Here is a 15,369-nt window from a genome sequence, read left to right on the forward strand (position 1 = left end):
TGTTTTGTTCTGGGAGCCCCGTGCATAATCCAAACTGGCGCAACTCATGCTAAACGTCACTTGTTAATGTATACTCTCTGCGTCTCCGTGTAAGGGTATTTAAAGATTTTTTATAAGTCCCTCATCTTGGATTAGAACGTTTGAAAGAATCTGGAGACGAGGAACGACTTGTAGCTTTCCATTTTGTGAAAAATTCCTCCCATTTAGGTTCGGAGGTAAGTAAATGGTAAATAAAGTGCTATTCGCCTCGCTCCACTATAACGTTCCCGGAAAAAACAAACAAACAAACAAAAAACAACTTCTATAAAGGTAAACCCTGGTTTCTTAGTTCGAACGTTTCGAACAGAAATTCATGTTTCCATCTCACAGACATGTCAAATTTGCCTCTCGACAAGAATGGCGGGTTTCAGGGAAAACGGAACAAACTGCTCCCTTAATGTATGCAGTAACGAAAATGGCAGATTTGACGAAATTTTGTTGACGAATTTGACGAACTTTGTCAATCTGTGGAAATTTTAGCCAAAGTGACGACTGACGAAATTTCGCCAAGGTTGTTGACAAAATTATACGAGTGAATAGATATGACCTTGCTAGAAGGGGCCTCAGAAAGTTGGCAAATTTGGCAACAGTGACGATTCTGACGACATTTCGTTAAAGCTGTTGACAAAACTATACGAGTGTTGAATGAGTGTTAAATGTTGTTTATTCGTTGCAAGTCTCAGTAATACCCGTACATATTTTGGTAGAGGTAGGAAAATATATAATGCATGGTTTCTGTTCCCTTGTTGTTAGAAGCTTCAGAACGAGGGAAATATACTCTGTTTTCCCTTCCACTCGGGTAACACGCTTTAGAACGGGAGAAATATAGATTGCTTTACGTTTGACTCGGGTGACACGCTTTTAGAACGAGGGAAATATATATTGCTTTCCAATCCACTCGGGTATCACGCTTTTAGAAGGAAGGAAATATATATACAGACGAAATTTAGCCAATTTCGTCAAAATCGCCAAAATGTCAAATTCACCAACACGTCAGGCCTGTTTCTAGACCATGATGCAATTTGCATAAAACTCAAATTCGCCAACGTGTCAGGTCCATCTCTAGCGATGTAATTTGCAAAACAATCGTCAAATTCGCCAACATGTTAGGCCTGTGTCTAGGTCATGATACAATTTGCATGAAAATCGTCAAATTCGCCAACATGTTAGGCCTATCTCTGATGATGTAATTTGCAAGAAAATCACCAAAATCGCGATCGTTAAATTTGCAAACATGTTAGGGCCGTCTCTGAGATAATTTGCATAGTTGTGGCTAGCGAGAAGTCATCAAAATCGTCAATTCCGCCAAGCTGATTTCGCTTTGATAAATTTGACTAAAATTCGCCAAAATCGTCAAAACCATAAACATTCACCCAGTTTGGCGAAATTTCGTCAAATCTTACATTTTCGTCACTGCGTGCATTTCTGGACGTAAGTGCATGTTGGTACCCTTCCGAGGTAAAGGGACTCCTTTGAAAGTTCCATAAATTTGGGTAAAAGACTTCTCTGAATGACGCGTGAATGAAAATCCGCACAGAACTAAATCTTGGCGAGGTTGTTTAAAAACAAATATATATATATATATATATATATATATATATATATATATAGGCAATTGTGGAAAACGAGGACGGACAACTTCGAGCGAAAAAAAAAAATATATATATATACAGTAAAAAATCTAAGAAATCTAAAAAAAAAAAGTTTAAAAATTTAATAAAAATAAACGTTTCGGTCAAAGACCTTCATCAGTTGCAGTGCAAGTGAATAATAAATTACAATAACCTTAAATAAGTTTACAGTATAAAAAATGACATAATATTACAAAGATGATTACATAACAGGGCGTGGTAACACATGAAAACGAAAAAATTAACCAATGATAAACAATCGGTGATTACTAAGCGAGATACTATGACAATGCGGTACAAAACTCAAAAGACACAAACCAAATAAGAATAAATAATCGAATATAATACAAATAAGATTAATATAAAAAAAGTAACGCGATTCGTCGAGTCAGCCGAAAGTGTGAAGGGACCCGCGTGTAAATTATTCAATGTTCAAAAAAGGCGGTCCCAAAATCCCCAAACAAAGCCCTTGAAACTATGCCGCGGCAAGGCACAACAGGCGCCCTAAACAGGGCCCTTAAACAACAATAATGTAATAAATTCCCCGATGGGGGCCCCTGAGAAAACCTAGCGCTAACAAAGCTAACAAGATCCAAGGTCAGGGCCTTTGAACACCTGAACTAAGATAACCGCCAAATTTGCAAGTTATTTTTGCGCTAATTGTAGTTTATTCTTTTTTTCGAGTGGAATTCCTGACGTTTGTTCAAGCCAAAAGGTGCCAGAGAGAACAACTGTGCACTCCAATATGCCTCTTTAGTGATTAAAAGCTTTTCGATGTTACTTGTATTGTTTGCATTTATCTGCACTTGATCAATACACTGGAAAGAAAAGTCGTTTAAGTCGTGCGGTGTTCTGTTGAAATGCACCGCTACCTCACAAGTCTTTTTCTTGGTCAGCATAGCAGACTTGTGGTTGCGAAATCTAACTCTAAAATCTGTTGTTGTAGAGCCAATGTATTGTAAGTTACATTTCTTACACGAAGCCAAATAAATGACATTTTTTGAATCACAGGAAAGTTTCAATCGTATCTTATAGCTCTTGCCTGTTTGAAAACTTTGGAAAGAATTTGATTCAACAAAGTAGTTGCGACAGAGATCACATCTTGTTCTTTTGCATTTAAAGCAACCCTTAACCTCAACAACCTCTTCAACCTTAGTGTTAGAGCCATAACGAGATGGCGCTAACAACTCCTTAAGGTTTTTAGATCTTCGAAAAGAGGCTATGATGGAATTTGGCGGAAAAAATTCTTTTAATTTGGGGTTGGATTCCAAAATACCTAGGTGTTTTCTGATGATGCGACCAACATCAGGTAAATTTGGATTAAATGTTGTTACAAATGGAAACAATTTTTCATTGAAAGCAATCCTGAGGATAGCCAAGAACCACCTAGTCACCTTCCTCAAGTCCCAAAGGAAAAGAAATGGAAGCCACCGCCATCAAGGTATCCAGAACTTGAACTTTTTCTATCTAGTGTTAGGCGTGATTTGATAAACCCTCGCAACATTAAATCAGCTAGAGATAATTTAACCAAAGGGGAACGGGTTGCGTTAAAGCAATTTAGAAATTCTGATGTAGTAATTCGGATACAAGATAAGGGTTCTCGTTTCGTCTTAATTGATAAAGGGGAATACGAGGATAAAATGTTTGGCCAGCTTCATAACCAGCTCCATTATAAATCCTTACAGGAAGATCCTACATATAGGCATTTGGCTGTAGTTGAAAGTTGGTGCAACAAATGGGTCAGAAAAGGTGAAATTTCAGACCAATTAGCTAATTGGATAATTAACAAAAAAGCCAAACCAGGGGTCGCCTTCGGTAATATTAAAACCCACAAAGCAGGGAATCCACTCAGGCTTATCACATCGTGTTGTGGTACGGCCATAGAAAATCTTTCAGCCTTCAGTGAATTTTACTTGCAACCGTTGGCTCGTAAGTTGCCATCTTTCATCAAGGATACGACCGATTTACTTAATAGAATTGAGGATCTTAACAGGAGTGGCCCTTTTCCCGAAGGCACCCTTTTAGTTTCTTGGGATGTTGTGTCAATGTTCCCTAACATAGATAATCAACTCGGTCTTACTGCAGTAAAGAAGGCACTGAATGCCAGAGAAAACCAGCTTCCATCCACTAATTGCATTTTAGAAGCAGTAGAAATTTGTTTGAAGAGCAATCACTCGGTTTTTAAGGAAAACTTTTCCCTACAAATTCATGGCACAGCCATGGGCCCAAAGAACGCCTGTAGTTACGCGGATCTTGCCATGGGGGAAATAGATTATCAAGCTAAATTTTCTGGCCCCATAAAGCCGACTTTATGGTGGCGATACCGTGACGATGTTTTTGATCTCTGGCAACAAGGCCTTCCTGCACTGCATGAGTTTACTGACTTTATAAATTCCCTATATCCTACCATTAAATTTGAATTAGTTTTTTCTGAACGCGAGCTTCACGTGCTAGATTTAACTTTACATCTCATCGGGGGTTTCATCCAGACAGACGTTTATTCAAAGCCAACTGATAGCCACTTGTATCTTCCACCATCAAGTGCTCACCCCAAACACGTTTTCAAGGCTATCCCTTATGGCATAGCAACTAGGTTACAGAGAAACTGCTCTGAACAAGTATTTCTTGCCGAGAGAACAACTGAATACAAGGGTTATCTAGTCAATCAGGGTTATCCCACAAAACTAGTGGAAGATCAATTTTCTAAAGCCTACATCTAGAACTGACTTACTTAGAACTCGTGCCAAAGCTGAGAAGAAATTGTTTCCATTTGTAACAACATTTAATCCAAATTTACCTGATGTTGGTCGCATCATCAGAAAACACCTAGGTATTTTGGAATCCAACCCCAAATTAAAAGAATTTTTTCCGCCAAATTCCATCATAACCTCTTTTCGAAGATCTAAAAACCTTAAGGAGTTGTTAGCGCCATCTCGTTATGGCTCGAACACTAAGGTTGAAGAGGTTGTTGAGGTTAAGGGTTGCTTTAAATGCAAAAGAACAAGATGTGATCTCTGTCGCAACTACTTTGTTGAATCAAATTCTTTCCAAAGTTTTCAAACAGGCAAGAGCTATAAGATACGATTGAAACTTTCCTGTGATTCAAAAAATGTCATTTATTTGGCTTCGTGTAAGAAATGTAACTTACAATACATTGGCTCTACAACAACAGATTTTAGAGTTAGATTTCGCAACCACAAGTCTGCTATGCTGACCAAGAAAAAGACTTGTGAGGTAGCGGTGCATTTCAACAGAACACCGCACGACTTAAACGACTTTTCTTTCCAGTGTATTGATCAAGTGCAGATAAATGCAAACAATACAAGTAACATCGAAAAGCTTTTAATCACTAAAGAGGCATATTGGAGTGCACAGTTGTTCTCTCTGGCACCTTTTGGCTTGAACAAACGTCAGGAATTCCACTCGAAAAAAAGAATAAACTACAATTAGCGCAAAAATAACTTGCAAATTTGGCGGTTATCTTAGTTCAGGTGTTCAAAGGCCCTGACCTTGGATCTTGTTAGCTTTGTTAGCGCTAGGTTTTCTCAGGGGCCCCCATCGGGGAATTTATTACATTATTGTTGTTTAAGGGCCCTGTTTAGGGCGCCTGTTGTGCCTTGCCGCGGCATAGTTTCAAGGGCTTTGTTTGGGGATTTTGGGACCGCCTTTTTTGAACATTGAATAATTTACACGCGGGTCCCTTCACACTTTCGGCTGACTCGACGAATCGCGTTACTTTTTTTATATTAATCTTATTTGTATTATATTCGATTATTTATTCTTATTTGGTTTGTGTCTTTTGAGTTTTGTACCGCATTGTCATAGTATCTCGCTTAGTAATCACCGATTGTTTATCATTGGTTAATTTTTTCGTTTTCATGTGTTACCACGCCCTGTTATGTAATCATCTTTGTAATATTATGTCATTTTTTATACTGTAAACTTATTTAAGGTTATTGTAATTTATTATTCACTTGCACTGCAACTGATGAAGGTCTTTGACCGAAACGTTTATTTTTATTAAATTTTTAAACTTTTTTTTTTTAGATTTCTTAGATTTTTTACTGTATATATATATATTTTTTTTTTCGCTCGAAGTTGTCCGTCCTCGTTTTCCACAATTGCCTATATATATATATATATATATATATATATATATATATATATATATATATATATATATATATATCAATCCTCTATCATATCTCAGATTCTTGACCTTATTTATTGAATGGTTACGACTGTAACTTGAAGAAAACCAGCAATTCAATTTAAACTGGGTAATTATTAGTTCAACTGCGCATCCTAACTTTCCGCACACCACTTTCACCTCCGTTTGCCGTAGCATGTTAAGCCATCGAAAAGTTTAAAGTTATACCCGACCAGACCGATCCAACGCGCTAACCATTTGACTACGGCGCCCTTCAAAACTGCACGTAAGCAAGATGTCTCAGTCAGTGTCCTCAAGTAACATCTTTCTTACACTTCTAATAAACTGAACATAATTATACCATCACTGTTTTCTGCCTTTAATTAGCAAAAAACGTTAGCTCTTCTTTCGCATTTCAGAATGAAGCACCTGGAATACATTTCTGTGCCTATTGTAGTCTCTTAAATGAACACATTTCTTGTAAACCTCCAGTTTGAGTTGATATTTCGTTTTAGGTCCTGCTTTTAATATCAACTTCCTGAAACTACAGATGAACCTGTCTTTAGCGGCTTTCGAGTGAAACACAGTCTGTCCAAGCTCAAGCTGTAAGAGGCGGATCCAGGGGAGGGGTTATGGGGTGTGACCAACATTTTTTGGGCATTTCTTGGCTCTTTATAGACTTCATAAACAAAACAGAATAAAATTATTTTGTGCGTAGTTGTTTAAATTCCACCAATTGTCTGATACTCAAATTAGGAAAAGATAGTTCACTTTTCACATCTGCATTATTATTTTTGTTTTTCTGCGTGAGAAGTAAGGTAAACTCCAGATTTTATTTCATGCCCTCACGAACGCTTTTCAAGTGTCAGGAATGCAGGGAATGATGTTTTAGAGGGTAAAACAGGAACTATTTTCAGGGGAGGCGTGCGCATGACCCCGGACCCACTTAGAAGCTCGCGCGTGCGGCGCTCGCCGTTGCTGATTTCCGTTTCGTAAACGATCGATGCCATTTTTAACGGCCGATACCATCATTGGTAACCAAGCCTTTCAGAATGGACGATGCCTTATCTGCTTTCGGTATAGGCCTGGACAAGGTGAAACTGGTTTTAATTTGTTGATTGAGTAAAATACACTCGTCAAATGCTTGATTGTTCATATTCACACTGGTTTACTTGCGGTTAGCTTTTATTTGATGGTTGGGGTAACTCTATCATTAATTAAAGAAAGTCACGTTTTATAATTAAATTTTGCGGAGATTTGGCGCATCAGCCTGGTAGTGTAGTGGTACAAGAGGGATGTTAGAAAACAGAGGTTTCGGGTTCGATACTGGGTGTTTACTTACAAATTTTCTTTTTAATTTAATTTCGTAGAGAAAAATTCGTTGTAGTTAAGAAATTTCTAAGTCTCGCGAAATTGGCATCGACTGCCTCGCCGTTCACTCTGATGGGGTCGAAAGTTATTGAGGTGCACACCCCACCCCTTTCAGGATTCCTGGATCCGTCCCTGGATAATCATCTTGCGAAAGAGCGGTCACAGCAAATTTAATATGGCTTTGGAAGCAGAAATATTAGAAAGCTATTAATAAAAATACCTTGATTTTTTTCCCACTGTGTAATACTTATTGTGCATGCGTTTAATTACCTTATGCGTAGTTTTTGTCGTCTTTTTAGCGTATTGTTAGAAAACCGGAAGAATTTAACTTTTTTTTTCCCATGGCAAACGCAAGTCATTTTAGTGTTATTTTGTTTTTCGTAACAAAATCTCAGTCTCAGGTAAATTTCGCCAATCATAGACTCGATCAAGCAAGTAAATTTTGTCACCTACATTTGATACTCTGCATCTTCTCCTCCTTGGTTAATTTTTTTTGTGCAAACAAGCGCAGAAGACAACAGCCACTCTTCTAATCTCAGAATTTTCTTAATTTTCTACGCTGAGGACAGAGCCAACTTTTATGGAAACACCACCCTTGGCCACGCCCTCTATACTAATTAATGAGCTCCAGATTTCTATCGCGTGATAGTTGTCGAGGGCGTAGCCCGAGTCAACTATCACGCATAGAAATCGAGAGCGAATAATCCAATTGTTTTAGTAGAAATCCACGCCGTTCAAAACTTTAATCTAAATCCATCTCTTCAAAGACACTTCGGAAACACAAAGAAGCGGCCCCCGCCGCACACTGCTAGGCTACTCACTGTCTTCAACAGAATAAATGGTGAGTAGCGTAGCCAATCAGAGAACGGCATTCGTGATAGAACGCTAATGTAATCTATGAACTCCATAATCTACTCAGCGGTCAATTTCTGTACTCTGGTGCATTTCAACATCCCTCAGTGAGGTTACTTTGAAAGACCTTCATCCTTCGTAGGGAACAGTTTGGTCTTAATTAGGGCTGTAGTTATAGAAGTCATCTCCACGATTGGTCCGAAATTGAATATGCTTATGAAGGGAACAACAGTACTGTGAAAGTGGTTTGGAAGCAAAGAAATTTTGACTCAGAAGCCCAGATAAAGAACAATTACACAATTGTGATAACAGCGCATTTTACGGCCAGCTTTCATAAACATAAGTAACATAAGCAGACACGCGCTGTAAGATGCTGATAATTAGCGCCTTTTGTAAGGAGCCTTTTCTCAAATTGTACTACGTCTATAGCCTTCAACATTTTAAAAAGAATCACTAATTTCAAGATGTGACTATGTTGCCAACTTGGGATTACCCGCTGTGTCCCGCAAGAACTGTGGTGTTCTTTATGCCATGTAATAAATCCTGTGTCGACCAACAACATGGTCAGTTATTGGCCTCTTTTTCTGTCGTTTACGTGATTATGGGACTCAGACTGCTTCTAGGTCCATTACCACGCACAAAAGCCAATATCTAGGCATGCTGACCTCACGGTCGGTCAATAACCTATTGTACATTGTTACCTTAAGGTCAACAAGTCATTACTATAAACCATTTTGAAACGTTTCATGGGCCATTTTAATTTTTTTTTTTGAATAAACATAACCAGTACAAATCGTATGTATAAGTTTAGACTGGGAGTTCTAAAGTTGTGATGGAATACAAGTAAAAAACTTGAAGATCGTCTGCATCACAACTGTTTCCTCATTAATTAGGTTTATATGCACTATATAAGTAAAAAGAATGTTGAAATGCAGTAAGAAGCCGTAACTCATAGTTTGGATTTTCTCTGCATAAACGTCATAATAGCCTGCATGCATTCTTCCGATAACCAGCGTTCTTCCAGCAAAGCAGCCTCCTTCTCGTTGGCGTCATGTAGCACATCACGGAATGTGTCACGTACTAACTGCTTGGACAATCGCAAAGACTGAAAAGTCAACAGCACAAAAACAATAGATCAGTTTTAACACACAAATATTATTCAATAATTGACTTCTCAAGATAAAACCGTTTAAACTGTTTGTGCTTCACAGTTTGGAATGAGAGGGACGAGTGGTGACATTATCACTCAAAATAAACTTGTCTATCCTCTTACAGTGGAGTGTGCAATACTGTGAAATTGGAGAGCTTCATAATCAATTCATCACTTGGACTTCATCAAATGTAGCTCGCAATCAAACTTTTTCTGAGTTTCTAGCAAAGTATGAAGTTTCTACTTTATTCTGAAGCTCACAATCCTTCCTCTGATGCCTTGAACAGTAGATAATCCCCAAGGCCTATAAATTGGGTGTTACAGTACTTCCTTGATATGGTTAGCCACCCTCCTCTCTTCCATTCCCTCTCATCAACCAAATGAAAGGACAAAATGCCCCTTACTGGTGTTACAGAAGTCCCAATTTACTTACCAAGTCCAAATCCAACACAAAAATAAGTCCAGGAATTTTTCCTCAACAGCACATGCTCTAATTGGCTGTTTCTGGGTCAAGTGACATTTAAAAATAAAACTGTTTCCCTCCAAAAGTCTGAGTGGGCAACATTGCCAAATCTATGACATCATTGTGTAACAATACACTGTTACCTATGAATGTTGACCCATGACCGCCCTTGCACGTGAATTCTTTTAAATCTCATGATGCTATATAACAGATCATTTAATGACTGGTCCCTTGGGAAACCAGCTCGTTTCCCAAGAATCTCTGGAAAAAAAATTCATGTTTCCCTCAGGAACAGTCATTACTTGTTTAATGATATATATATAAGCAGGATGCCAAACAAATGTTGAACTGCATATCAAACAGATCTTCTCTAAAGACAATGATTACCTTGGGTGGAAGCTTAGCCATTGCCTGTACTCTGTTTTGAACTTCCTCCATGAGCTTGTCGTGAGGGAAAACAGCGGTAACTAGACCACAGTCATGTGCTTCAACTGCTGTTAGTTTGCGTCCTGCAAAAAGCATCTCACTGGCCTAAGGAAAAAGACTCCACAGTCAGGTGAACAATCTAAAATTGGGTGCTACTTGGTGAAGCAGACACCATTGTTAATTAGCAATAACTGTTATGTACTGCTGTGGAAATTCTTCATAGTCTTTTGAATTTTTGTTTTATATTACTTAAGAAACTAAATTGAATTCCAAAAAGAAGTTAACTAAAGGAGAACTGTGCTACTGTCAAACACTAGTGGCTCCAGAACACACAGAACCAGGGATAGGAAATATGGTTTTAAATTCTGAAACAATGCAGGGCAAGTGAGCTTTTTAACAAAGCACTGAACTTTCCTCAGTCCAATCGGAATAAATTAGAGACTTGATTTACTGCATGATAATGAGGGTAAATGTGAACCGATTTAAAACCTAAAGAGGAACAGTTATCATTACGTCACCAGTGAGATAAGATTGGGATTCAGGAGTTATCAAGCACAGTTTGGAGCAAATAACATGTATAGCTACATCACAGAGAAAATAAAATTTAAGTTACATGTCTTTTGAAGTTCTGTGTTCTACAGGGACACCTAAAAAGATTTACATGTAACTCGACCATTTACAGTGGTTTTAATGGGATGAAAAATTCAGTACCTTAGCAGGTCCCATTATCCTGGGGAACATAAATGAGGAACATCCTTCAGGGCTCTGTCCCAGCTCCATAAACAGGGTGTGAAATGTAGCTTTGTCTGAGGCATAGACCATGTCAAACAGACACATAATTGTTACTGATATTCCCACTGCAGGTCCATTTACTGCAGCAATCAGAGGCTTAGGGAAGTCTATGAAGTGTGCTACAAACTTCCTGTCAGGAAAGCAATGCATGAAAATTACAATGTCAAATAACCTTTGTAATTAATTCTTGTCTTCACAAAACTTACATGTTATATTGTTAGTAATAGATTCTAGGGAGAATTTAATATGGTCATTTCTGTCTCATAAGGAAACCCACTTTCACTCCTCCATCTCCTCATGCTTAGCAAATGCATACTGGAAGCATTTTAGGTCACAGAAACAAGAAGATTTCAAAGGTTTATTGAAGAGTTTAATGCAGTCACAATCAAGCTGTTGATTACAACATTTTGTGATTGATCATCTGTTAAAATACATCATCTGTTCAAAAAATGAAGCCTACACTGTCCTTCAGTTTATGTAATTGTATGTACAAATCATATACGTCTGCTCATTGTAAAAGACAAGTCCACTGCTATGCTTTTTACGACAAGTAAAAAGTGCATTTTCTAAGTCCATTGCAGATTACATCCAAGATTTTTGTCATGTTTTCCCATCAATTTGCACTACCCAATACATCTACACACCTTGATGGAGAGAAGTATTGTGAGAGTAAAGTATCTTTCCTAAGAACACAGCACAACAACCATGGCCAGCCAGGTAGAGTAAAGAGCTCTCAAACTGGAATTTACTTCACAAACTTTTAGGCCACCAAGCCTGAGCCATGCATTTACCCAGACATGCAATATCACCCAGTGAGTTTGGCTAACTGAAAAAACCATAGTCATGATACTTACTTTAAGATTTGCCTTGCGTCACTAGCCATCTTTTGTGGTCCCTCTGGTGGAATCCTTGTAAAGTTGCTCAGGTCATTGCCACTGCAATAATAATCGCCTGTTCCAGTTACCATGGCAACAACACAAGCATCATTTTTCCCAGCTTCATCCAATGCAGTCATAAATTCATGGTACATCTGACAAAACAAGTGGTCAGAAACATTAAGATTATTTGTCATACTTGGAGCTTTCCAGAAGATTTGCTCCCCAATTGCAGAACCCATCAGAGGGCAATATCAGAGGCCCACTACCAATAACAACGTCCTCTAATTTCCTTTTATTTGCTTGTACAAGGAAAGAAGAAGGAATGCCTCTTTCATAACCTTTCCAAATCAGCAAGTTATTCACCATTTAACAACCCATTTTTGGATCATGCATACTAAAGGCATCCACAGTTGAGTGTCAATCAATACCCTCTATCAATACCCTTGATCGACATCTCAATCGATACTCAATAGACACCCTGATCACTACTCGGTCAACACTTGATCAACAGTTGGTCGATAGTCAGCCGACTGTCGACCGACTCATATGCATCAATCAAAAGTTAGTCAACTCTCAACCTACTGTTGACCAAGATGTCAATTGAGTGTCAACCAAGGTGTCCATGGAGTTTCAATCGAGTATCGATCGAGTGTTGATCGAGGGCATCGATCAAGTATCAATCAACATTCGACTGTGGATTCCTTCATTACACATGATCCCCATCTTCTATGTGACATGACCTCCTCCTATCAGTCCTTTTCTGAACAGTTTTTAAACTTGCGTGTTATTCAAAACTCAGAACAAAGTAACACAACCTTTTGTTCATCTGGCAATCTTTGACACCCTACTAAAATACTGGCTGAAACTGGTACCATTGTTCATTTTAATACAATGTAAATTAGTTCTGTATGCTGTATAATTAATCACGCACAGGCTATTTAAAATCAGTTTGAAATCCTTAAAGTGACATGTTATAACTCATAATTATTCTTTACTATCAATAATCAATTAAGGACATAATATGCTGTACCTCCCAGGTTATTGCATTATATTTTGTTGGCCTATTCATTCGTATTGTCTGCACTCCATTTTCTAACGTCACAACCAGTTCCTTGTATTTACTTCCTGCATCAGTTGCTGGGATATCACCTGAAGTTGAAGTCTTGGATGCTTCATCGGTACTGCCAAATTCAGCTGTGAATGGTTTCAAACAAAATATTTTAGAAACTAACACTGTTACTACTAAGAAACAGATCGTCAAAAAGGCATTTGTATACCTTCCAGGTCTTTGACATAATCTATGTACTTCTGTTGTGCATCATCCTGAAAAGATAAATTCAGAGTAATGTTCTCATATATGCTATGAGACTAGGGATGATCCTATCAATATCAATATGAGGCCTCAAACAGAAAATGAATGGCTTAAAATTTTATATATTTCATAGGGGAAAATATGGGAAACGCTTGGTTTGAGCTATAAAAACAAGTCCTGCAATAACTTTCAGCACAAAAGATAAAGAATGAGACTTTTTGCTCAAATTCAACTGTGTAAACAGTTTTTGTAATACTCTTTTTACACCTGCTTTCAGTGTTATGTGGATAGGCGACCTTTTTTGACATGCCATCTTTCGACATGCTATGTAACTTGGCCTATGTGAAAAATGTAAGCACGACAGACTTCTTTACAGTCAAACTTGACTTTTAGTGATGAAAGATGGATTTATTTGACATCAGATTAAGGCTAATCAAGAAGTCATTCAAAGAGAGATAAATTGACTGCTTTGAATGTTTACATCTTTCAAATATTAAAGAAAGGCAGTGGCCCAATTCTACCGGATGTCTCCTGAGAGCCAATCAACTACACTCAAATCATTTGATTTATGGGCCTTAAATCGGGAAAAATGCAAAATCCACAATCTTCAACAGCCATTTGATGTTAGTAATTATAATTTATTATTTTGCATATTTCTCCCCTTAATAACCGGAAAACTTGCCATTTGCATAGTTAAACAGTCTTTCAGCCGTTTATATAGCATGTCAAAAGATGGTCAAAAGATGTTGCCTATGCACGCAACACTGAAAGTGAGCGTAAGACCAACCTTTGAAAGATCACCTAGATCATTCCAAGCTGACCACTTCGCTTTTCCAACAAAGTCAAATGCTCCAGGCTTAGGGGAATTGTACTTTCCAATACTACCCTATGGATAAACAAACAGACAATGTACTGAAGCCCTGTTTGTTCCATGATGGCCGGTAAAATAATGACAAATGGCATGCCTTGTGTTATCAATATTCTAACAGCGATGCGGGGACCTTCTTCAAAGTGTTACTTGAAATTCAGACAAGAGATAAAACATGCATAACCACCTCTGTAAATATCATGAAACCTCTTCTAAGGAGAAACTCATGGACACAGAATAATTATATGGGTACACTTTTGAGAGATCTTTTGGTGTTAGGTCAAGGAAGAGGGAAGGGGTGGAGAGAGGGAAAGGGAGAGAAGATCAGGGCAGGTCTAATATAAAAGTGAATGTACAGAAGTTTCAGAAAACCTGTAGAAGTTACCACAACATCCATCTAGTTGAGTCTCAATGATTCATTACACAGCCAGGCCAAGTAACAACTCAGGAAAAACATTTAATCCAGTTCCAGGTTACTTTCGACATCTGAAAGCCAGCTTTACATGACTGGCTGAAATTTCACTAACAAACAAAAACCTGGGGAATTTGTGAAGGTGCACAGATGAAAACAGTTGGCTGGGCATGTTAATGAGCCAGCTTAAGTGTCTTTTAACTACATCCCATGGTAACTGGTTGTTCAGGCCCCAAGTCGATTAGTCCCTTAGAACCATTTACCCCCCAACCAGAAGTCAATTACAGTCCCCAAAAAGAAGTTGAAAAGTGTCTATCTCTCGTTCTTAATCGTGAAAATAGGGGCTACATAATATGCATAGTGACTCTTGCTGTTAAAAGAGATTAAGAATGTCGTTTACAGCAATCAGCAAAATGAAACTTTTGATGCAATTTCTTCTGTTTGCCACAAATGTCATTCTTTAGTCAGCGTCACCGTCACTACCACATACAGATACAGGGAGTCCCTCCATCTTTGACCCACCCCCACCTTCGCCTCCAACGTCACCACGACCTTGTAACAAGAAGTTATGAATTCTAAAAATGTTCAGGTTTTTGTATTCCGTGACACATCACGCAGAATACAAAAAATGACCTGGAAGAATTTGCAGTATTCAACTGTAAAACGTATGAGTAACTTAATTTTATACCTTTATAGATTAATAAAGTGAGAGGCATCGACAATATAATATTAAGCTAACCTGTTTGAACAAGGCGTACAACTTTAGTTTGTGCTCATTTCCTGGGTCCTGCTTGAGGGTCTTTGACCTTTCACTTGCAGCCTGAAATTCTTTTTCAAGATTTCCCAGATTCATGCTTCCTGTGTGTATGGGTCTCAATGATGAAAAACAGAACGAAGGCTGTCGAAATAACAACTTTTGGAGGCCACGCAAACGGCTCGCCGCCATATTGTACCGAGCACACCAGGAGACATACTAACATGAATGAATTGTCAATAAATGAGAAGCCGCTGACAAATCTTCCTGA

The 15,369-nt window shown here is 38.2% G+C and overlaps 1 protein-coding gene across 1 annotated transcript; it reads right to left on the reverse strand.

Moving 5' to 3' along the window:
• Positions 1–7,021: 7,021 nt before the first annotated feature.
• LOC145466706 (enoyl-CoA delta isomerase 2-like) lies at positions 7,022–15,360 on the reverse strand. Its single transcript, XM_081450415.1, has 8 exons — positions 15,084–15,360; positions 13,852–13,950; positions 13,030–13,075; positions 12,783–12,946; positions 11,729–11,904; positions 10,794–11,004; positions 10,044–10,187; positions 7,022–9,148 (listed from the first exon to the last, which is right to left on the reverse strand). The coding sequence occupies exons 1-8, from the start codon at positions 15,288–15,290 to the stop codon at positions 8,993–8,995; spliced, it is 1,203 nt and encodes a 400-aa protein (XP_081306541.1). The 5' UTR covers positions 15,291–15,360; the 3' UTR covers positions 7,022–8,992.
• Positions 15,361–15,369: the final 9 nt, after the last annotated feature.

Source organism: Orbicella franksi, chromosome 13 (assembly GCF_964199315.1).
Source record: "Orbicella franksi chromosome 13, jaOrbFran1.1, whole genome shotgun sequence".
Lineage (NCBI taxonomy): Eukaryota > Metazoa > Cnidaria > Anthozoa > Scleractinia > Merulinidae > Orbicella > Orbicella franksi.